Genomic DNA, 24,801 nt, shown 5'->3' with positions numbered 1-24,801 from the left:
TTCTGTACCCGAGTGTTTTCCATGTTTTTGAACAGTGCAGATTGTCAGTACAGAGATATTGTATAAGCAGCAGGTGTGTAAAACATCTTTATTTCTTATTGAATAAGTCATTTATCTGTAAAAGTGTATTTTGAAGTGCTTAAATTGGGTTTAATAAAAACTGTAATTTCCTGTAAAAAAAAAAAAGACTAAACCACGTGTGGTGATGTGCCGCCTTCAGACCAGCACACACATTCTGCTGGTCTGTGTTGAAAAAGCAGCACGTTAGACTTAGTTGCTGCACTATTAAAAACACCTTTTTTCAAGGTGCTCTTTCAGATAAGATAAGAAACAAGTTATTTTGTTGGCCATGTTTGCTTTTCGGCCCAAGCAAAGTACCACAGAATAGTTCTGGCTTCAACAGTTTGAAAATGTTGATCAAGGCAGCGCTAAAACACCAGGCCCCTGAGGAACATGTAATATGTGTAGCTCATCTGAAAACTTTTGAAAAAGGCTGAGTCGAGCAGATCAGCAGAAGAAACGGGAGATCATCCACCCCAGATTTGGACAGAAAACACTTACCTGCACGTCGGGGCACCCGGCACAGTTGAAGAGTTTAGTTTGTTTGGCATTTTACAAAACAAGATTTTGGACGTGCAGTTCAGCTTGGATAGAATCAGTGATGTTTGTCACAGCGTTGAAAGAGACTAAATCCAGTTACATTTTTGACAGGACCACGTGGAACATCAGACCCACAGGCACACTACAGAGAGCATCACCGGACCATACTCAAAAACATCCTCAAACATACAAGGAACTGATTTAAAGATCACAACAAAATGAGGTTTGTCTTTTGGATGCATTCGCACTCAACTTCACATTGCAGTAACCGGGATAGTGTGTTTACATGCACCGTGACACAAAAAACCCCATCGTAACCAAGATACTGATGTACATGTAAAAGCACTCATTATAAACAATGCACCAGATCAAATAGAACTCGTTGCTCACAGACTGACACTGACACTGTTCTGTCCTTGTGTCGGTCGTTGTTGAGTTTTGGAGACGCACATTGAACAGAAGTAAATCTGCATCAGAGTGACGATGATAAGATCCTGAAGGAGAACAGAACTTTCAGTGCTTTCAAATAGAAACTGTTAGTAATTTAAAAAAAAAAAAAAAAAAAGTACTTTATTAATTTAATTTTCAGTGTTGTAGAAAGACAGATATTTGTTGTGATGCTTTGTAGTGACTTTCAATTGAAATTCAAGCACAGGTTTTTAACATTTCCCATGTTATTTTTTTCTCTCCATTCCGTCCATCTGCTCCTGTCCGGCCCTTCCATTAAATTTTAGAAGCCTTTGTGGCCCCTGAGCCAAAACGTTTGCCCACCCCTGGTCTAACATGTCGTCTTTCCACAGTAAAAGGTTAAGCAGTGTCCTAGTGTTTCTGAAGAAGACAGGCCTCTCTGACAGTATGACAGAACTGTATGCACTGGCATGTCTCATTCTGACCATCCCTGCGTTCACTGCGTCTGTGGAGCGCTCGTTCTCTGCCCTCAAACAAATAAAACTTATGCAAGAAATACAGCTGGACAGATGAGACTGTTTTCTTTGGCATCTCTCTCAATTGAGAAAGAACTGCTCATCCGACTGAAGCTGAACAGCTGCATCACGATGTTATCGAGCGTCTTGTTAAAAGGACCGACACATGGACTTTATTTACAAGTACTGGGTGAGTGTTATTTCTTTAATATGCTTTTACTGTGCTGGCTCCCAAAAGGCTGTAACTGAGTGTTTTACAGTGTATATGTGTATGTTTGTGTGTATTTATGACGCAAAAGCTGTAAAAAAAAAAAGAAAGAAAAAAAGTGCAATAAATGGTGCAGTGATGTGCACAAGTGTGTATTTCTCGCCGTCATTGACACCTCTCAGCACGCCGCTGTGTTACATCCAAAAATATCTGTACTCTTCAAAATATGTAAAAGTAGTTTCCTTTCTCTATATTGAAACTGCACAAAAGTCACATATTTTGTATTTGTAGTAATTATAGATTGTAATTGTAATTGTAGTAATTATTAGTGTAGGCCCTACTCGAGTGTTTTCCATGTATTTGAGCAAAATGCATGATAGATATATAATATATATAACATACTGTATAAGCAGCTCTTGGGGTCAAAATAAATCTGCTGTGTTCTGTCTGCATCAAATTAGAAAGTGTTTTACTGGTCGATAATCTCAAAAGTAAATAGTGTCTAGTTTCAGTGCTGCTTTTGTGAGGACTTCTCTGTGTCCACCAAAGCACAAACCAGCTGTGACTAAACTGTGACTGTGAGGCTCACACTTGCCACACCTAAGCGCACTTGAGTTCAGTGTACTTAAAAAAAACCTCGTGTTACCTTCATATAAAACCTCTTCAAGCCTGTTTTTGATGAGGTGACGGAATAACATGGGAAGTTTGGTTCAAGTTTCACTTAGTGTCAAAAGTCTTAGTGCAGTTTAGCAGGAGAACAGGTCAGGGAGGGTCAGCAGGTCTGTGTCAGGGCAGTTTGAGAAGAAGAAGGACCAAAAGTGTCTCTTTTCTGTGTCCTGCAGCGTCACAGCAGCTTCCAGGAGGAGTGAGGTGAACACAACAGGAAAGGCCTCGTTCTCATGCCACTCTGCTGTTCTGTTGGTGATGAAATGGGCCGTTTCCTCAACACACTTCCTCTGGAAGTTCTTGGAGTATTTTCTCTGGAAGTTCTCCCACATTTGCTGTGAGTGTGAAAAACCTGTAGCATCTCATGTGTCCAGTTCATTTCACACAGTCCAACAGTCCCTCACTTGTGTCGTTTGTCCTGCACATGCTGCACTTTTTAGTTGGTTAGATTCTCATGATATGAGGCTCAAAACTGAGCTCAAAAACCACAAATGGTTTCAGAACCTGCTCAGTGTGTGAGGACAGGTCACCACAAAAGCAGCCAAACACTCTGCTGCTGTGGAAGGAGTCAGTTAATCAAAAGTCAATTTTGCATAATTCCTTTGCTTTAAGTTAGGGTTAGGGTTTTACCACCATAAATAATCTTGTTCACAATGTTGTAAATATTACATTACAGGTGTTTTTTTTATTGTTCAGAGATATTTCATTTATTTGTAAGTTACATATTTTTTTAGATGTGTAGAAATGATCTGTTTCTACCACAAGATACGGAAACAGTTTTACTTCCTGTTTTTCTCACATAAATAGTGTTGGACTAAAGTTAACTGCAGAGAGCTGCTGTTGCTTTGTGTGGTGATGGAGCGTGTTGTGCGTGTTGTGCGTGTTGTGCGTGTTGTGCGTGTTGTGTGTGTTGTGCATGTGCTCCTGCTCTGGTCCCTGTGCACAGCTAAACACTCAGAGTACCAGGGGACAGTGATGACCTACTACCCTCTGATCACCCACCAGAACACATCGGTCACGGTAAGTACCAGCGCGGCTCTGGACAGGGCACAGTGCTCACAGCTTCTTCTCTACCTGGAGCTCAACTTCCACACCAATTTGTCTGACATGCAGGGTCATTTCAGCATGTTTAGGTCTAAAAAAGTTTAAAATACTACAGTATATTATCTGTTTTCAGTCTGTAGTTCTGGAGCAGTGAGTAACTTTTGCCAAACTTCGAGGTTAAGATTCTATTTTAGTAAAAAGAGTTTAGATGTATATTTATTGTTTACAGAATCAAACAATTTATATCATTTTTTACAGGTACAAGTTCGCTTCAAGTCAAATTCTAAGAGTTGCATCGTAAACAATTATTATTGTCCTTCTGAGGGCTGCTATCGTATCTCATACAAAAAAGTGACCGTTGATCGAGATTTGACAACAGAGTTTTGCCAAACAGAATCAGTCTGGACTCGGACAAGTCCCACCAATGCACCGATGCTGATGAAGTGAGTCATGAATACATGTTACATGTTTTTAAAAAATAAACCTGAAGCAAAACCTGAAGCTGTTTTGATTTTATCCTAAGGTTATTTCCGTACAACTGGATCAGCTCCACAGTGAACAGAGCCCTGGAAGCTAAAGCCTCCACCCTGGTGGAGCTGAGGAGCCGCTCAGACACTGGACAATCCAACGCGTCTCCACAGACGACCATCCTGCCCGTCTATCGGTGAGTCCCCTGGTTGTAATATAAGTCATTTGTAATGTTATGACTTTTTTAAGCTTTAAATTCCGATTCACAGAGTCTCCTGGAACTGTCCGAGTAACATCCGTCTGTTGACCTTTGACCCTGATGGAGACCGGGTCCGGTGCAGGTCTGCTGATAAAAGTAGAGACGCAAATGAGTGTGAGCAGTGCACTCTGCCCTCTGTGCTCCGCCTGACACCGGTGAGACTCTTCACACTTTCAACTAGACATGTCTCCAAATCAAATTATAGTGTTAAGATTATTGTGAGAAAAAAACACCACGATTTAACAATAATTCACAGTTATAGACAAATTACACTGTAACTGTAAATGTACTGTAAATAACACTGTCTCTGGATGGACTGGAAAACACTTAATAGTGAAAACAGTTGTCATTTTGTAGCTTTGATGATTATATGGCGACCTGATGGTCAGAGCATGTTCTAACTGTAGCCTCGTTCTCTCTCAGAGCTGCAGTGTGTCGTTCAGCTCGTCCAGCAGCAGCTCTGTGGGCCTGCACGCTGTAGAACTCATGATGGAGGACTTCCCCACCTCTGACATGGTCCTGACGGCCACTGACGGAGCACAGGAGGAGAGGAGCACCGGAGACCCCATCAGCAGACTAGCAATCCAGTTTTTACTTTCAGGTCAGTTAAACGGCCCATGTTAGGCTCATTTCTGATCTATGTTGTAATGGAGTTCAGTTTTGTTTAATTTTTTAACCATATTAAAACTTCACCAGGACACTTCAAATCACAGCACATTTGGTGGCACACAGCACTTTAAACATAACACATCTACTGTCTTCCCTTTTACCTCTTTTAATCACGATTGAAGCTGCTAACCGATTACCTTTTAAATAGAGTTGTGCAATATATATGTTGCAATATATCGGTTTCATAATGTTTGAAGTGTCCGTGTGTTTGTTAGTGTGTTTTATGGTGTTTTAATGGATGGTGTGGTGTTTTGGTGCTTTGTACTTATCTCCCTTTTCTTCTATCCAAGGCCTAAAAAAGTCCCTCAGAAACAAGCTCGACCAAGGGTGGACCAAGTTTAATACATTGTCCCGGGGTAGTGAGGGGTGTTTTATTGGTTTATGGGTTTTAAAGTTTACTTGGTGTATGGTTTTAGGCTTTTTAGGTATATAGTTGGGGTTTTAATAATGATTTGGTTTTGGGTTTGTTTTATGGAGGTTAAGGTCAATATTTTAAGATAATGTTAATTTTTTACCATCACTGTTTCAGCTGTTGTAGTTTTACCCAATCAGTCAGGCCAGATAAAAGGTGCCTCCAAACATGCTTGATATCTACACAAATATGGGCAGGGCAACGTCTTAGGAACAAAAGGATACCACCTTTTTTAATGGAAATGAACAACAGTTGCACTAGAGCAGCAACAATGAGACAGCCCCTAAAACAGGACTGGTTTTGCATGTGGAGGTCATTTCAAGTTTCTACTAGTGGGAGTATGAGGCCATTCCTTCACCCTACAGAAGTTGCACAGATTGTCCTACTTCTGCAGGGGATGTGCCGTCACAGGAGATTTAATGTGTCTCCAGCACAGAACATGATTTCAGGAGACAGGCAGTTCCTCTAGCAGACCTGGACAGGGCTGTAGGAGGTCCTCAACCTTTGTGCAGGAGGAACAGGCTGAACTCTGTCCATGCCCTACAGAATAACCTCCAGCAGGACACTGGTGTGAATATCTCTGCCCAAACGATCAGAAACAGTCTTCACGAGAGCGCTGTGCTCAGCGCCCAGCACCGTGGAGCTCCACTGGTATTTGCTCGACCACACCAGACTTGGCAAGTCCACCACTGATGCTCTGTGCTTTTCACAGATGAGAGCAGGTTCACCCTGAGCTCCTGTGATTGTGATAGATGTGAAAGAGTCTGGAGGAAACAAGAACAGAATACTGTCTGAAACCTGGTTCAGCAGGAGCGGTTTGATGGTGGGTCAGTCATGGTCTGGGGAGGCAGATCCATGGAGGGACCCACAGATCTCTACCAGCTAGAAAACGGCAGTCTGACATTTGGTATCAGCACGAAATCCTCAAACCCACTGTCAGACCCGACGCTGGTGCAGCAGGTCCTGGGTTCCTCCTGATGCACGACAACGCATGAGTCTGCAGGCAGAACCTGGAGGATGAAGGGATCGATAAAACTGAATGGCCCTCATGATCACCTGACTTAAACCCGATAGAAAACCTCTGAGACATTATGTTTGCGTCCATCAGACGCTGACAAGTTGCTCCTCAAACTCTACAGGAGCTCAGTGATGCCCTCACACAGATGTGGGAGGACATCCCACAAAGCACCGTCCGTCGTCTCATTAGGAGCGGCCACTATGTTGTTAAACAAGCAAACAAGCAGGTGGGGGCCACACAAGAGATTGAAAGTCATTTTGAGTTGCAGAAATTAAATTTTGGCAAAATGGACTAGACTGCTATATCATTATTTCACTTAGATTTTCAGGGTGTCTATGAAATTAAGCCCCCTTTTGTTCCTAAGACATTGCCCTGTCCTTATTTGTGTAGATGTCCAACATATTTTCACATGGACATCTGAAGTGTTCCTTTAATTTTTATTAGTTTTTTATTAGTCTTTAGGCCGTTATGTCATCTGAACCCCAGCATCTGACAACTGGTAAACATTCATAAAACACAGTTCTAAACATCGTGTGTTTGCTCTTGTAGTGGGGTCTGCAGCTCCCTCGTGCTCCCCTGGCATGTACCTGCCCGTGTTTGTGAAGCCCACCCCCCAACATGAAGATCACATCTACTCTGTGGTCAGTGAAACTCTACAAATCTACATCCAAGCCCAGGCCCGAGAGTCCACGTGAGTCCCACTCAACACTTCAACACTTCAAACACACTTCCCTTTTATTATTGTCTGTGCAAAAACAGAGCTCATTGGTCACTGCCCATTTTCAACAAAATCAAATATCTCCGGACCATACGTGTCCCTGATTGGCTATTTCACCAATTATCAACCAAGCCCATGAACTCTTAGATATTATAACTCTCATATTTGTAAAGTATTAAAGAAGTGTGTATTCTGTTCTATTCTATTCTGGATGCCACACAAACATTTATTAGCTGTGAGACGCTGCAGAACATCCAGAACACTGCAGCTCGGGTCCTGACTCGAACTAGGAAGTACGAGCACATAAGTCCTGTGCTCAGGTCCTCCTGCTGGTGCCCAGAGTCACGACTAAACAAGGGGAGTCAGAGTTTCAGGTTCATGCAGCTAAAACCTGGAACAGTCTGAACATGTGAGACAGACTCTTCTGTGACGCTGTTTAAATCCAGACTCAAAACATTTCTGTTTGACTGTGCAAATGACTGAAAGGTTTTCATTCCACACTCTTCTCTCTAATTCAGCGGTGTCAAACTCATTTTGTTCCGGGGGCCGTATCCAACCTACTCTGATCCCAAAGGGGCCGGATCAGAAAACTCATGTCATATAAACCCGAAAAATAACAATAAGTTCAAATATTTGTGCAGAGAAACACAAATCTATTACAGAAATCTTTTTTAATTGATGAACTCTTTCTTATTATATTATAATATTATGAACAACCTGAAACTTTAAGAAAAACTCTATTTCAACATTTAAAATATTTTAGTAGAAAATCACCCTAGGGCCACATTAAAGGTCTTGGAGGGCCGGATCTGGCCCCCGGGCCTTATGTTTGACACCTGTGCTCTAATTTATGTCTCTCTTTTTTAATTTTAATCTTCATGATTATTTATGTTTTGATTTGTTTTTATTATGATTTTAATGTATTTCTTATTCTGTAAAGCACTTTGAATTACTTTGTGTATGAATTGTGCTGTACAAATAAACTTGCTTTGCCTATTACCAATAACAAAATGTATTTCTGGTGATAGATTTTTTTTCTTTTTCAACTTTTTACATTTTTTTAAAATGTTTGCACCAAAATATCCACACCTTCATCCGACTCATTCTGGTGTTTACGTGTGGAGTTCCTCAGGGGTCGATTCTGGGGCCCTCTTTATATGAGGAGCATTGGTTTTTGTAGACAATTATCCGATCAGAAAACAGAATGAGCCTCACATGAGTCTCTCATCTGGGTCAATGCTGAAATCCAGTTGGTTTAAACCTAAAATGCCGCTCTCTGATCTGAATGTTCACTACCTAAACCCCAGAAGCTACAGCCAAATATGAGTCAAATACTGAAAAAAAAACAAAAAACTTTTATGTATGTGTCCTGTGTGCAGATTTAGGCACTGGCAGTTGTGATTATAACTTTTTTAAAACAGTAACAGAGAGAATACACACAGAACTTACATTTAAAATCATACAAAATGTGTTTATTATAAATATCAATTAAAACTCTTGTGATTAACTTGTGATTTTGTGTGGTAGGATTTCTGACGTCCTGTTCAGTGGCCCTTCAAACATGACGAAAGCGAAGTCCAATGGTCAGTACGTTCTGAGCTGGGCGCCCTCTGCTGCTGAACTCGGGAAAGGTTTTGCTGTGTGCTTCGTGGCTGAGGCTGTTCACGGGTCTGTACTTGTGTCATCTGGATTAAAACATGTTCAAATATGAATCAGGATCATCTTTTTAAATCTGTTTTATTCCCACAGTTCTGCAAAGTTTCACTCTGAACATCGGTGCGTTGTCGTGCACGTCAGAAACGGTGAGTTAAACAGTTGAGTTTAGTTCATTTTTCTCACATTTATCTATAACTCGAGTTCACTGCATCAGACAAGTTAAACAAAAGTCACATAAGAAGTAAAGGTAAAGTAAAGGTTCAGTGTGTAACTTTCTGGAGGTGGCACATCACCTGCATGATTCTGTAGAAATAAAAAGTTAAAACCACACGTCGGAACATTCTGCATGGAGATAGGTGAAGTTTTATGCCAAAAGAAACAACTTTTCCATGGAAACAAGCAGGCAGAGGCCCTCCACCGGGACAAACAAGAGTCAGGTTTGTGGAGATGCGAGCCCACTCAACAAACTAAAAATCTAGCGGAGAAAGGAGAATCTAGTAAAATAATTTATCAGGAGACCAAATTGAACCAAGTTTGATTTGATTTCTTCTCTTTTAGTCAAATCAGCACAACCAAAATGAATAAAACATGCTTTAATTTTTCATTTTGTGGCTCTAAAATGTGTTTTGTGGTTATCGATAATCAACAGCAACTAATTAGAGATCTTTTTTCTTCTCAGTTCCTGATGTTAACGGCTCCTCTCCGGTCCGCTCCTCGTCCCTCTTCAGCCTGGCCTTCATTCTACTGTATGAATATTTCTGTTAAAGTTTTTTGAGAACTAAACTGTATATGTGGTGTTTTAATAGAATGGTCAACTGTTCCTAGTCATTTTTTTGGCAATTCCCATGGAAATCAAATCAAAAAACGCTAAGATCCCGTCCACACTAGTCGTATTTGAGTTGTTTTTGTTGTGGATGCAGTGTTCGTTCACACTAATCCGATTGAAAACGGCTCAAGAGATGGAACGATCTGGTGCCGCTGAGGTCCCACGAATTCATCTGAGTACAGATCTGATCCGGCACAGTGTGGACACCTGAAAACGCTGATACTCTGATGTAGGTTTATGCACCGCGAAGTAATTCACCGCCAAAACACTAAGAGGCTAGAATATCTGTCAATTCATATAAACGTGTGTCTGTGTGTACGACCTGTAGACGTATAATCTCTGAAAAGTTTCACATGAACCATCTCCAACGCGACAGAAACAGAACAGACTCACCATCAGCAGAACACCCCTCTGTCACAGAAAGAACACTCATATTCCACTGAGTTGTGTCCTTTAGACCCCGTTTACACTGAAATGAATCCGTGTATCACTGTATCGGCAACGATCTGCGTCCAGACACGTCGTTTATGTGTCTGCAAGTCTTCCCTAGCCACGCAGCTTTGAGCATATTTGTTTACATTTTACAGAAACAAAACTTAAAACCGCATGACACATTTGCATAAACTGATCGCTCAAAAAACAGCTCGATATTGTGCGATAATGTGATTCAGCTTCTGCTCTATATTCTGGCCTCTTACTGTTTTGGCGGTGAATCATTTCGCGGTACATAGAACTACATCAGCTTATCAATGTATCAACGTTTTCAGGCGTCCACACGGTGCCGGATCAGATCTGTACGAACATGAATTCGTGGGAGTTGGAGGCACCAGATCGTTTCGTCTCTGGAGCAGTTTTCTATCGGATTAGTGTGAACAAACACTGAATCCACAACCAAAACAACTCAAATACAAACTAATGTTGATGGGGCCCTAGTCCGACAGAAGCTGAACCACATCAGGGCACAAGGAGCGAACTGTTTTTTTGAGAGCTTAGTTTAGGCAAATGAGCCACGCGGTTTTAAGTTTCATTTCTGCAAAATGTAAACAAATCTGCTCAAAGCTGTGTGGATAGAGAAGACTTACAGACACAGAAACGACGTGTCTGGACGCAGATCGTTTCCGACACGGTGATACTGTGATTGGTTTCAGTGTACATATAGCCTGGAACTGCTGCCTGCACTGGCCTCTGCAATTTCAAGTAGTTGGTGACATCACAACAAACTGCCCTGATCACAGCCTGGGGTTTCAGATTACAAACACCAGCTCCAATTGAAACGTGGTTGTGGGCGAAGTTTAGTTGTGTTTGCTGTGTTTAAAAATGTCGGCAGCGAACAGCATGAAGCCAAATACATGATGGCGTCACTTAAAGACATTACACCTCAGTCACGCTGATAAGACGCTTGAGTTTTTTCAGCGAAAATGTCCCGAATATTCAATCAATCAATCAAACTTTATTTGTATAGCACTTTTCATACATTTGAAATGTAGCACAAAGTGTTTCACATGCAACAGAAAAATTACAATAATTAAAAACAACAGCAACCCCCTCACCCCACTGTTTCATCCACATATACACAATAAGACGTAAACATATTGCAACAATCATCCCACTTTGTGAATGCTGCTTCAGTGAACCAGCGAGCATGTTTCGTATCATATAAGGTGTCGTACCAAACAGCAGAGGAGCTAATTCTGCTGAACTATAACACAGACATGATCTTTAAAAACGAGGAGGACACAGGAGCGGATCACCTCATGACGCAGGTGAGCATAGCGTAGAATACAAACAGACACATGCTGAGTGTTTCCCGGGAGTCACTTTGGAGACGCGACTAAAACGTTTGCTCTCGTATGTCGGCGACTGAAGGCGATGGTGCGATTTGTCCACGTTTGATCGTGGTTCTGAGGAGTGGAGGGCGAGAATTGTTTTCTTCTTCCTAGTTGGGGATGTGACAGAAAATAGTTGAGAAGCGCTGGTAAATAAATCGCCAAAAGGTCACTAGTAACAGTGGACAGTGATATTAAAACAAAGATGTTGTAAAAAATGAATAAAATTGCAATGTTTTTTTGTTTTTTAATTAGAATATAGTGTATTGTCTTTAACATTTAGTCTAAACAGTCTGTATTGTGTGTATAAAACTCTGCACTCACTGATGCATTGTTAAATTATTGTCTTAAAGTTCTTTACAATAATACTGAACTTTTGCACGTTTATTAACTTCATAAATCATTTTCCTCTGTTCATCTCTTACAACATTCTGCTTTTGCTTTCATTAAAGGTTTTATATTACACAAAATAGACTCTTGTGATTTTTAAAGGACACATAATGGCCCATATTTACAAAACATCCATCTAAAGTAACTTCAGCAGTAGTGCTCCCCCAACAGGTCACTTGTGAGAATGCACTGTCGTAAATATTTCCCTGTTCCCCGTGTTTAGTTTCAGTAGTTTAGTTTAGTTTCATTCACGTGTTTGTCTGATCTTTTATTATTAGTCTGAACATCTCCAAAGATCAAAATTTACTTAATTATAACAAAGGCAAGTCTGGACAAAACACACGACAAAGGCACTAAATCCGTGTATCATTTGTTCATTCGTATTTCAAAATAAAACCAAAAATAAGAAAATAAAAAAACAACAGTTTTCTTCATTATTTGCCTTTAAAACCAAAATGAAAAAACAAATAATGATTTGTTTTTTCATTTTGGTTTTGTGTTTAAATGAAAAATGGAAAAAACAAATAACAACCGTTTCCCGTTTAAGTGACTTAAACTGAGATACCAAACTGAACCAGGACTGGAACAGGTCCAGGACCAGACCAGAACCAGACTGGGACCAGACCGAGATTGAGGCTAAGACTGAGACCGGGACCAGACCAGGACTGAGACCGAGACTGAAGCCGAGACCAGACCGGGACTGAGACCAGGACTGAGGCTGGGACTGAGGCCAGGACCAGAGCAGGACTGAGACCAGGACTGAGGCCAGGACTGAGGCCAAGACTGAGGCCAAGACCAGACTAGGACCAGACAGTGATTGAGGCTGGGACTGAGACTGGGACCAGACCGAGACTGAGACCAGGACCAGACTGGGATTAGGACCAGGACTGAGACCGAGACTGGGACTAGACCGGGACTAAGACCAGGACCAGACTGGGATCAGGACCAGGACTGAGACCGGGACAGAGACTGGGACCAGACCAGGACTGAGACCAGGACCAGACTAGAACAAGATCAGAACTGAGACCAGGACTGAGACCAGGACCAGGCCGGGACCAGACTGTGATTGAGACCAGGACTTAGACCAGGACTAGACCAGGACTGAGACCGGGACCAGACCAGGACTGAGACCTGGACCAGACAGGGACCAGGACCAGGCCTGAGTATCAGATCTTCACATGTTTTTATTATTGAAAAATGCTTATGAGAATTTTTAAACCTTACACTTATGACCCAGGAACTTTTTTTTTTTTTTTTAAATCACAACTGTGCACAGAGAAAAGGGTCGGGGATGAGTTTTTTTTTGCAGGATTACTCAAACCTGCATGAACCAACCAAAACAAAACTCTGAGAGAACTAATAATGAGAGAACAAGAGGCTCACGGTGGAAAATAAAGTGCTGGACCGTCCTGTGTACTTTAGACGATTCACCAGTGAAGGACAAATAAAGAGGAATGCACCTGCCCTTATTGAGAGTAAAATGTGTGTCCTGAAGTGTGGGCTTTTCAAATGTTACTGGATCAATACTCTGCAGCCTGGCATTTCTATTAGAGGAGACTTTGTGAACCTGCTCTGCTCTCTTCTCTTCTGTTCTGTTCTGTTCACGCTGCAGATTCTCACACTTCTGTGTTTAGTGAGTTTCAATTCAGCCAAACTCAACAGTGAAAAGTTTGAACACACCGTCGCATTCAGGTTTAGGCTCCTGGATTTTTTTCTTTGCAGGTTGAAAATAGTTTGCGTGCCGGATCAGTAAATATTCACGTCCAGACGACAACAGAGCACTGAGTGAAAACGATGTAATACACATGCCACACCTGTATGTGGCGCTGTAAACAATGATGATAATATTTAATAATGCAAATCTCATCACCGTTTTTTATATTTTTTTTTATTTTAAGGTAATTTAGCCGAGTTTAGATGTTATACAAATATAGCCATTTTGTTTTGCAAAAGTTAAACACAAGTCACAGAAAGAACCAATATCTTCCACTGAGTCGTGTCCTTTTAGTCCGACAGAAGCTGAATCGCATCAGCGCAGTAGTGAGCTGTTTTTTTTTTGAGTGCTCAGTTTATGCCACTTAGCCATGTGCTTTTAAGTTTCATTTCTGTAAAATGTAAACAAATATGCTCAAAGCTGTGTGGATAGAGAAGACTTGTGATGTGTCTGGATGCAAATCGTTTCTGATACGGTGATTTGTTTCAATGTAAAAATAATCTTTGTTATTAAACCATCCCATCCATCCATTTTCTTCCACTTATCCGGAGCCGGGTCGCGGGGGCAGCAGTCTAAGCAGGGACTCCCAGACTTCCCTCACCCCAGACACGTCCTCCAGCTCCTCCAGGGAACCCCGAGGCGTTCCCAGGCCAGCCCAGAGACATAGTCCCTCCAGCGTGTCCTGGGTCTTCCCCGGGGCCTCCTCCCGGTGGAACATGCCCGGAACACCTCCCGAGGGAGGCGTCCAGGAGGCATCAGAACAGATGCCCGAGCCTCAACTGGCTCCTCTCGACGTGGAGGAGCAGCGGCTCTACTCCAAGCTCCTCCTGTGTGACTGAGCTCCTCACCCTATCCGTAAGGAAGCGCCAAGACACCCTGTGGAAGAAACTCATTTCGAGCGCTTGTATCCACAATCTCATCTCGTCTCTGTTATTGATCCGTGTGCGTAATCTGTGGTGTGTGTTGTTAGTATTGGTGCTAACAGTGTGTCTCGGTTGCTGGATGACAGGAGTGGCTCCGTAGGCGACACCTGTCACATTTTGGCAACGTTCTTGCGATCTGCGTAGGCCAGTTCGAGGTCTTCACTGCATTGGAGGACCCTGGTGATGACGGGGTCGCGACGTCATTGATTTCCAAAAGCTGAGGTTTGTTTGTCCACACGACAACGCGACGCCGACATTCTCAGATTTCTCCACTCTGGAACCTGTTCTCAAAAAACTCTTTTCGCCCACCCACAACGCCAGCTCCAAGTGGACGAAAGGCCAAAATGAATACAAACTTTTCCGTTTTGACCAAAAAACGTTGTTGTGTGGACGGCCTTGCTCAGGTCTGCCATAGACTTTTCTTTAGAAAGTTCATGGACCCAGGTGCTACACAAATCTGAACGGGCGCTTCACGGATCCAAACAAACCCAGTGATGTTTGTCAAAATTTCTAAAAGTCCAGCAGAGTGTGAAGTGTTTTCAGTGTAAACTGTTGGAGGAGACATTAAAAGTCCAGAGCTGTTCACTTTATATTTGTGGTTGTGTGTCTGATTTCCTCTCGAGGGTTTTCATGCTGAGTTAGTGTGACCCAGATAAAACGCTCCACTGCCTCACGTCAAAGCAGGTGGATTAAAATGTATAAACACCTCACGTAAAGTCTGTTTGTTTCCTGTGATCACCGCGTGCCTCTGCCTCAGCTGGAGCTCCAGTGTCTCAGGGTTTTGTTCACGAGGAGAGGATGCATTAGGACGCGGAGAGATGCTCAGAATCTCGTTCATGTGTCTGTGGATGTGCAGGCGAGAGGGCACAGGTGCCTCCTGACGCCCAAAACACACCACAGGCCCAGAGAGGTGACGTTCCCTCAGACGTGTGCAGGACGTCACGCTGCTTTCACCTGCTCCTGTCCAACAAGACTGAAGTGTCAGACTGAAACTAGAGCCCTGCACTCGTGGGACCCGACGCAGAACAGTGCGGCGCGGGACACATTTTGAAAACTGATTCCGGTGCGGACGAGAGCGAGCGCAAACTAAATATGAGAGTAAAGTAAAATATACAAATGATTCATGTTTGCATATCATACATCATTTGTGTTGGATATTTTATTTGACATTTTAAAAACAGTTCAAGCAGCCTAAAGTTCTTGACGTGGTCTTATCTTGTGAACATTTTAAATTCCTTTCCGCTTCTCTGTGTTTTTCCCATCCTGCAGGATTTGTGGGACAAAATATCACAAGCAGGAGCGGGACTGAAAACTCTTTCCCGCGCAGATCTCTAACTGAAACATGGACGACATCTAAACCCTCCTCAGGTTTTTAAAGAGAAAACAACTTATAACTGAGATGCACCGATCCAGCTTTTTCACTTCCGATACCAATATGAACTGAATTATTTGACTTTAAGTATTTGCCGATACCTGAAGTTAACTGATATTTAGAAATGGCACTTATTTCCTTAGAACACAGTTAACTTACAACACAAGAGGTATAATTGTGTAACTATTATTTACCCTTCAAATCACCACTGAAAATACGGAAGCCCTGAGAGGCAAGAGGAAAAAAAAGAAAAAAAGAGGCAGGTCATTTGGGCTCTATTTTCAAAGTTTTTTTTTTGTTTTTTTTCACCAACTCAAAAAGTAAATAAATTATTTTCTTAAAAAAAATAAAAAAAAAATAAAAAAAATCTTTAAACAACAAAATCTACTATTTTTTTTCTACATCTTTTTTTCTTGTGTTTTCTTTTTTCTCACTGTTGATGTGGCTGATGAAAAGAAAGAAAGAAAGAAAAAAAAACCCACTTAGAAAATAGAGCCCAAATGACCTGCCTCTTTTTTTTCTTTTTTTTTTTTTTTTCTCTTGCCTCTCAGGGCTTCTGTATAAAGAAATAACTTACTTCATGTGAATAAAAGTTGAAACATTATGAGACGTTCTAGGCCAAAATCAGCCTGTAAATATTTTTATTACCTACAATAAAAGGCCCAGTCACAGTAACAGTTTAACCGATATCCTGGAGCCGATACCGGGCTAATCTTTCAATATCGACACAAACATTCGATTCCAGTTTTGTCTCATTATAACACGATAGAAAACTTTTTTAATTAAAATGAGGTCATGATTTCATGTTTATGACTCAGCTCCTTCAAACAAACTGGAGCTGCTCTCGGGGGCAGTGAGCTGGTCCTGTCGGTCCTGTCGGTCCTGTCGGTCCTGCCGCTGTCAGGCGTCTGCTCAGACCCAGGGCTGTGGGAGTGACAGGGACAGTGACAGGGACAGTGACAGGGACAGGGACAGTGACAGGACAGGGACAGTGACAGGGACAGGGACAGGACAGTGACAGGGACAGGGACAGGGACAGGGACAGGGACAGTGACAGTGACAGTGACAGGGACAGGTGACAGGGACAGGGACAGGGACAGGGACAGTGACAGGGACAGTGACAGGGACAGTGACAGGGACAGGGACAGTGACAGGGACAGTGACAGGGACAGGGACAGGGACAGGGACAGTGACAGGACAGTGACAGGGACAGTGACAGGACAGGGACAGGGACAGGGACAGGGACAGGGACAGTGACAGTGACAGGACAGGGACAGTGACAGGGACAGACAGGACAGTGACAGTGACAGGGACAGTGACAGTGACAGGGACAGTGACAGTGACAGGGACAGTGACAGGGACAGGGACAGTGACAGACAGGGACAGGGACAGGACAGGTGACAGGTGACAGGGACAGGGACAGGGACAGACAGGGACAGTGACAGGGACAGGGACAGTGACAGGGACAGGACAGTGACAGGACAGGACAGGGACAGTGACAGGACAGGGGACAGGGACAGGACAGGACAGGGACAGGGACAGGGACAGTGACAGACAGTGACAGGGACAGGGACAGTGACAGGGACAGTGACAGGGACAGTGACAGGGACAGTGACAGGGACAGGGACAGGGACAGACAGTGACAGTGACAGGGACAGTGACAGGGACAGGGACAGGGACAGGGACAGTGACAGTGACAGGGACAGTGACAGGACAGGACAGGGACAGTGACAGGGACAGTGACAGGGACAGTGACAGGGACAGGGACAGTGACAGGGACAGTGACAGGGACAGTGACAGGGACAGTGGACAGTGACAGGTGCAGTGACAGGGACAGTGACAGGGACAGTGACAGTGACAGTGACAGGGACAGTGACAGGGACAGGACAGTGACAGTGACAGTGACAGGGACAGGGACAGTGACAGGGACAGTGACAGGGACAGGGACAGTGACAGGGACAGTGGACAGGGACAGTGACAGTGACAGGGACAGTGACAGGGACAGGGACAGTGACAGGGACAGTGACAGGGACAGTGACAGGGACAGGGACAGTGACAGGGACAGTGACAGGGACAGGGACAGACAGGACAGACAGGGACAGTGACAGTGACAGTGACAGGGACAGTGACAGTGACAGACAGGACAGTGACAGGGACAGTGACAGGGACAGGGACAGTGACAGGGACAGTGACAGGGACAGTGACAGTGACAGGGACAGTGACAGTGACAGGGACAGGGACAGTGACAGGGACAGGACAGTGACAGGGACAGTGACAGTGACAGGGACAGTGACAGGGACAGTGACAGTGACAGTGACAGTGACAGTGACAGGGACAGTGACAGGGACAGTGACAGGGACAGTGACAGTGACAGGGACAGGGACAGTGACAGGGACAGTGACAGGGACAGGGACAGTGACAGGGACAGTGACAGGGACAGTGACAGTGACAGGGACAGTGACAGGGACAGTGACAGTGACAGGGACAGGACAGGGACAGGGACAGTGACAGGGACAGTGACAGGGACAGTGACAGGGACAGTGACAGGGACAGTGACAGGGACAGGGACAGGGACAGGACAGTGACAGGGACAGGGACAGTGACAGGGACACAGACAGGGACAGGACAGGACAGACAGGACACAGTGACAGACAGTGACAGGGACAGTGACAGGGACAGGGACAGTGACAGGGACAGTGACAGTGACAGGGACAGTGACAGGGACAGGGACAGGGACAGGGACAGGGACAGGGACAGGGACAGGGACAGTGAGGGGCTCCACAGCAGCAGCAGGAGCCTCAGGGACGATACAAGGACACGAGTGCACAACACACAAACACACAAACACACACACACAACACACACACAAACACACAAACACGAGTGTGAGCGAAGAGAGAGACTGAACTCTCCCTGTGTCTGCTCCAGTCTGTCAACACACACACACACACAAACACACACACACACACACACACACACACACACACACACACACACACACACAACATACACACACACACACACACACACATACACACAACACACACACACACACACAAACACATACACACACACACACACACACAAACACATACACACACACACAACACACACACAACACACACACACACAACACAACACACACACACACAAACACACACACACAACACACACACACACACAACACAAACACACACACACAAACATACACACATACACACACACAAACATACACAAACACTAACACACAACACAAACACATACACACAACACAAACACAGAACACACACACACACAACACTAACATACAACACTAACACACACACACAAACATACACACAAACACATACACACACACAACACAAACACAACACACACACACAAACACACACACACACAACACACACAACAACACACAAACACACAACACACAACACAAACACACACACACACACAACACAAACACACAACACAAACACAGAACACACACAAACACACACAACACAAACATAAACTCAAACTCCACCAGAGGCACCAGTTCGTTCTAACACAACTACAGACTCTTCCTTCATGTTCTGGTAAATTTATTATTTAAACATTTTTCAGAGCTTTTAACCCTCTCCAGGCAGGTGTTGCAGATTTGCAACAGCTAAATGCCAATTATCTACTGACTCCACATCCATATTTTATGAGCTTTTTTTACTCAGGAGCCTTTTTTCCATCCATGCTGATAAACGTGGACGATGCAAGAACGACTACACACAAACGACCTGCCAGAAGTGTGAAGTACTTTAGTTGTTTACAAAAGATAAAAGTTGTTTCTTGTAGAACCACACGAAAAAGTGATGTTGTTCTGCCACTGTAAAGCTGTTACACTCTGCTCTTTGTTTTCATTGTTATGAAAAGTGGTTTACACATAAAGTTAGTGTTCATATCATTTTCAGTCTTCAGTGTTAATTTACCAAACCGGACCAATGCTGCAAATCTGCAACATCCCAGACGCACTGGATGTGAAGGTCTCTGTCAAAAAAAGTCAGGATTGTATATTACTACTGCATATGATCATTTTACCCAAATATCAGATTTTTTCCTGTTACTAAAACTTCATTTGAGTCTGAGAGGTTTAATATTATAGTTGTTTCTTCTGCAGTTTTATCTACTCACATTTTCACCACTTCACTCCCACTGTGACTCACTTTATTCTCTCATTTTATTTTCTTAACCTTGTGCAGTGTTTGTTTGAACTATTCATCTTTAGTGTCCCAAAAGGACCCAGACTTTAAAACCGTTTTGTGATTATTGCAAAACATTTTTCAACTTTTTTTTTTTTTAAATAGTGTTTAGCAACTCAAGACCAACACAGAAAAGTCAAATTTATAACAAAATATTCTCTCTAAACTCTCTTGTTAACATTTGGTCAAATTTAATTTTAAATGCACAATTATTATTTTATGGTGGCAAAAAAAAAAAAAAAAAAAAAAAAAAAATCTAAAAGAATCAAGGTCAAGGTCATGGTTTTCTTTTTTTTCTTTAAAAAAAAATCTTGTTTGGTAATTCAAGAGCAACACATTAATGCAAAATTGGAATAATATTTGGTAAATTAATACTTAAATAAAATATATAGAGAGAGTATTCCTCGTTTATGAGAGAAAAATGAACCAAATCTCACATAAAAATCATCAAACTCCAGGTCGTGTGAAGATGTTGGTCACAGTTTTGAGAACATCATGATTTTTTGTCATGACGAGCATAAATAATTTCATTCAAACTTTTATTCAGTAAATTAAATGTGATTTTGTATTTCAAGGTGTAAATGTTCTAAAATGGAAAACACACATAGGAACGTTTTATATGACACACAAACAGTGTTGGGAAGGTGACTTTTAAAAGGTGAGTAATGTAATCTGATTACTTTGGATTACTTGATTTACTGTAGAGAAACAAAGACGAGGAAATCTTCACATAAGAAGTTTTGTCTGATAAAAGAAAATTAAAAAGTCCAGACTTTACTGAACCAAATTAAAAATATTATTGACAGAAGAAGAGAAAACACAGTCCACGCAGCATAGTCCTGTTAAATCCTGTTTTAGACCTGGTTTAGACCTGGTTTTAGTCCTGGTTTTAGTCCTGGTTTTAGTTTTAGACCTGGTTTTAGACCTGGTTTTAGACCTGGTTTAGTCCTGGTTTAGTCCTGGTTTTAGACCTGGTTTAGTCCTGGTTTAGACCTGGTTTTAGACCTGGTTTAGACCTGGTTTTAGTCCTGGTTTAGTTCTGGTTTAGTCCTGGTTTAGTCCTGGTTTAGACCTGGTTTTAGACCTGGTTTTAGACCTGGTTTTAGACCTGGTTTTAGTCCTGGTTTTAGACCTGGTTTAGTCCTGGTTTAGTCCTGGTTTTAGACCTGGTTTAGACCTGGTTTTAGACCTGGTTTAAACCTGGTTTAGACCTGGTTTTAGACCTGGTTTAGACCTGGTTTAGTCCTGGTTTAGACCTGGTTTAAACCTGGTTTAGTCCTGGTTTAGACCTGGTTTTAGACCTGGTTTAAACCTGGTTTAGTCCTGGTTTAGACCTGGTTTAGACCTGGTTTAGACCTGGTTTAGTGTCCGGCAATGAGTGGAATTATGGAAAAAAAAAAAAAAGAAAAGGGGGGTACAGCCCAAAATGTGAAACAGTAAAATTCCGCCGTGTAATCTATTTATTTCAACAAAGTAACTGTAATCCAATTACCACTCACTGAAACAGTAACTGTAACTGAATACAGTTACTCATCATTTCTACTCTGATTACTCTGGTACATGTAATCTGTTACTCCCCAACACTGTTTACAAATAGAAAAGTAAATACAACAGAACTGAGTCCAAACAGTCGTTTCATTTTCTCAACTTTAACTTTGAAAAACTTTTATAACCTCAAAAGTGACGTCTGTTGACCAAGTTCTGCTTCTCTGTGTGAAAATCTGCTCGATAGGAAATGTGGGCAGAACGTGACAAACCTGTGGCTTTAGCAGATGTGCACCAGAAACCTCTGCTTTTTTATAACCACTGCAGGTTTTTTATTTTTTTTATTTGCTGAAATGCAGTTTAACACCTAATCAGAAGTGCAAATAGCAGAAGTCAATGTGCAATATGTACAGATTGTGCACAGTACGAACAGATTAAATGCAGTTATTTACAGCTAGTGCAGGTCAGATGAGTTTGTGGGAGTTGGTGACACCAGATCGTTCCGTCTCTGGAGCCTTTTTCCATCAGATAAATGTGAACGAACACTGCATCCACAACGAAAACGACTCGAATATGAACTAGTGTGGACGGGGCCTTGATGTGCAAAACGCACGTACTTTACATTTGTTTTTGTTGTTGTTCTAGAACAGGCATGTCCAAACTATGACTACCACTATAGACTTCCAGGTGAATTGGCACAAATTACCTTGCATCAATAAAAAATTTACTTTTTACTGCAAGATTTTTGAATATCTACCTTGATAAAGCTCATATTTAATATTTAGTGTTTGGTTTTAAGGATCTTAGCATGAATAAAGACTGAGGCTCATTCTAACGTCTTAAACATGCTCATATTTTAATTATTCACTGTACTGAGCATCAGTCTACGGCACAGGTGTCAAACATGCGGCCCGTGGGCCAGATCCGGGACTCCAAGACCTTTAATCTGGCCCTCGACTGATTTTCTACTAAAATATTTTAATTCTATTTTTATTAAAATATTGTTAATTTTCTGTGGTGTTTATCACAGCAGTGTCTCCAGCGTCTCTGTACGTGGCTCCTCCCACCAGAGCAGCACAAATGAAGACTTGTCTCTTTCCAAACGCTCTTAAAGGACGATCGTTTTGTCTGTTGACCGTGACACCCTCATCAACAAAATGTCCAACATGAGAAAAGTGGAGCCGAGTGCAGGATTTTCCAAGAAAAATGTACTTATTCCTATTTATACAAGTTAATATTAAACAAGTTCATGTTAAAACATTGTGTTGAAATTTTATTTTTCTTAAAGTTTCAGGTTGTTCATAATATTATAATATTTTGTAAAAGAAAGAGTTCATCAATTAAAAAAGATTTCTGTAATAGATTTGTGTTTTTCTGCACAAATATCTGAACTTATTGTTATTTTTGGGGTTTATATGACATGAGTTTTCTGATCCGGACACTTTGGGATCAAAGTCGGTTGGATACAGCCCCTGGACCAAAATGAGTTTGACACTTGTGGTCTACGGCCTCGATCGGTCCTCTGCTTCGTCTGTGTTTACATATGTGGCCCTTGATGAAAAAAGTTTGGACACCCCTGTTCTAGAATATTGTGGCATAAAACGCGACGCATTTTGGTGAATTTTCAGAAAAACAAAAGCGGCGTAATATCTGATAAACGGCGTATTTTGCAGGCGAATTTATATCGAAAAGTGAGTGCCTAATGTGTAAATGTGGCATAATGGACTTGCCATATAAATCACAGCTGACCTCCGATTGCACTTTGTGGACACTCTGCTCCACGGGCTCGGGGTTCTCTCAGGCGTGGTCCTAGATTCCAAGTCCTAGTCCAAGATTAGTCCTGGTTTGGTGCTGGTTTAGACTTGGTTTAGTCCTGGTTCATTTCTGGTTTAGTCCATATACGTCACAAATGTTCAGCATCTTTTCACTCGCTGATTGTTATTTGACGATCAGTGACATTTATTTTGGTGAGAGTAAAAAACTTAAAATTCTGTAATAGTCGTGTAATGTTTTAAATAAATAACATTTTAAATACAGTAATATTGTAATCTAACAAATTAGTTTGAAATGACAGTAACAAGTCATAAATAACACATTACAGTTTTAAAGTCACTTGCCCAACAATGACATTAAACTTATATATTATTCATTACAAAAACAAAAACATTGGACATGGTGACTATGGTGACTTTTTTTTTTCTTTTTGCCAGTTTGTGTTGCTAATTTCAAAGCTGAAATCTAGTTGGTTTAAACCTAAAAGGAACGTCGTTTATGCATCATTTTATTCGCTCTTAAGCTTTTGTCCGGTGCGGCTCGTGCGTCTCATTGTCTCGCGGCGTCTCTACTCTCTCATAACGGTCATGTCCACGCTGTTACATCATTGCGCGCTGTACTCTGGTCTCTGTGTGGTCATGTGACTGCCCTGTCCGCTGAGTCATGTGACCGCGGGTGATTGAACGACCCTCCCGTCCCCGACCAGAGGCAGAGGTCAGAACGAGGGAACGCTTCATTCGTCTCGGAGCAGCGCAGTGACAGGATCAGCCCCCGGGCCCTGCTCCTCCGACACCGACATCACTCTGACACCACGAGAGACACGAGAGAAACACGAGAGAGAGACAAGAGAGAAACACAAGAGAGAGACACGAGAGAAACACAAGAGAGAGACACGAGAGAAACACAAGAGAGAGACGAGAGACACGAGAGAGACGAGAGAGAGAGACGAGAGAGACACGAGAGAGAGACAAGAGAGAAACACAAGAGAGAGACACGAGAGAGACGAGAGACACGAGAGAGACACAAGAGAGACACGAGAGACACGAGAGAAACACAAGAGAGACACGAGAGAAACGAGAGACACGAGAGAGACGAGAGAGACGAGAGACACGAGAGAGACACGAGAGAAACACAAGAGAGAGACACGAGAGAGACGAGAGACACGAGAGACACGAGAGAGACGAGAGACACGAGAGACACGAGAGAGACACGAGAGAAGACGAGAGAGACGAGAGACACGAGAGAGACGAGAGAGACGAGAGAGAGACAAGAGACACGAGAGAGACACGAGAGAGAGACACAGAGAGAGACACGAGAGAGACACGAGAGACACGAGAGAGACGAGAGAGAGAGACGAGAGACAAGAGAGAGACAAGAGAGAGACGAGAGAGACAGAGAGAGACACGAGAGAGACACGAGAGAGACAAGAGACAGAGACGAGAGAGACGAGAGAGACACGAGAGAGACAAGAGACACGAGAGAGACACGAGAGACACGAGAAGACACGAGAGAGACGAGAGAGACGAGAGAGAGACGAGAGACGAGAGAGACGAGAGACGAGAGAGAGAGAGAGAACACGAGAGAAAACACAAGAGAGAGACGAGAGACACGAGAGACAC

At 42.6% G+C, this 24,801-nt stretch overlaps 1 protein-coding gene across 1 annotated transcript; it reads left to right on the top strand.

The window, feature by feature from the left end:
* The first annotated feature begins 3,091 nt into the window (after positions 1-3,091).
* LOC129410163 (uncharacterized) lies at positions 3,092-11,687 on the top strand. Its single transcript, XM_055157655.1, has 9 exons — positions 3,092-3,417; positions 3,700-3,884; positions 3,965-4,105; positions 4,179-4,323; positions 4,592-4,769; positions 6,817-6,958; positions 8,513-8,653; positions 8,735-8,787; positions 9,321-11,687. Exons 1-9 carry the CDS (start codon positions 3,253-3,255, stop codon positions 9,404-9,406), a joined length of 1,236 nt encoding a protein of 411 aa, XP_055013630.1. The 5' UTR covers positions 3,092-3,252; the 3' UTR covers positions 9,407-11,687.
* Positions 11,688-24,801: the final 13,114 nt, after the last annotated feature.

This window comes from Boleophthalmus pectinirostris, unplaced genomic scaffold, assembly GCF_026225935.1.
Source record: "Boleophthalmus pectinirostris isolate CB_2022bp ecotype Guang Dong unplaced genomic scaffold, ASM2622593v1 HiC_scaffold_21, whole genome shotgun sequence".
NCBI lineage: Eukaryota > Metazoa > Chordata > Actinopteri > Gobiiformes > Gobiidae > Boleophthalmus > Boleophthalmus pectinirostris.
The sequence above is the reverse complement of the archived record's forward strand: the minus strand, read 5'-3'. Positions and strand labels throughout refer to the sequence as shown.

Coding starts and splice junctions, on each gene's coding strand:
- LOC129410163 (XM_055157655.1), top strand. CDS start 3,253: ATGGAGCGTGTTGTGCGTGTTGTGCGTGTTGTGCGTGTTGTGCGTGTT. Junction 4,106..4,178: donor ACCATCCTGCCCGTCTATCG/GTGAGTCCCCTG, acceptor TCCGATTCACAG/AGTCTCCTGGAACTGTCCGA. Junction 6,959..8,512: donor GCCCAGGCCCGAGAGTCCAC/GTGAGTCCCACT, acceptor TTTGTGTGGTAG/GATTTCTGACGTCCTGTTCA.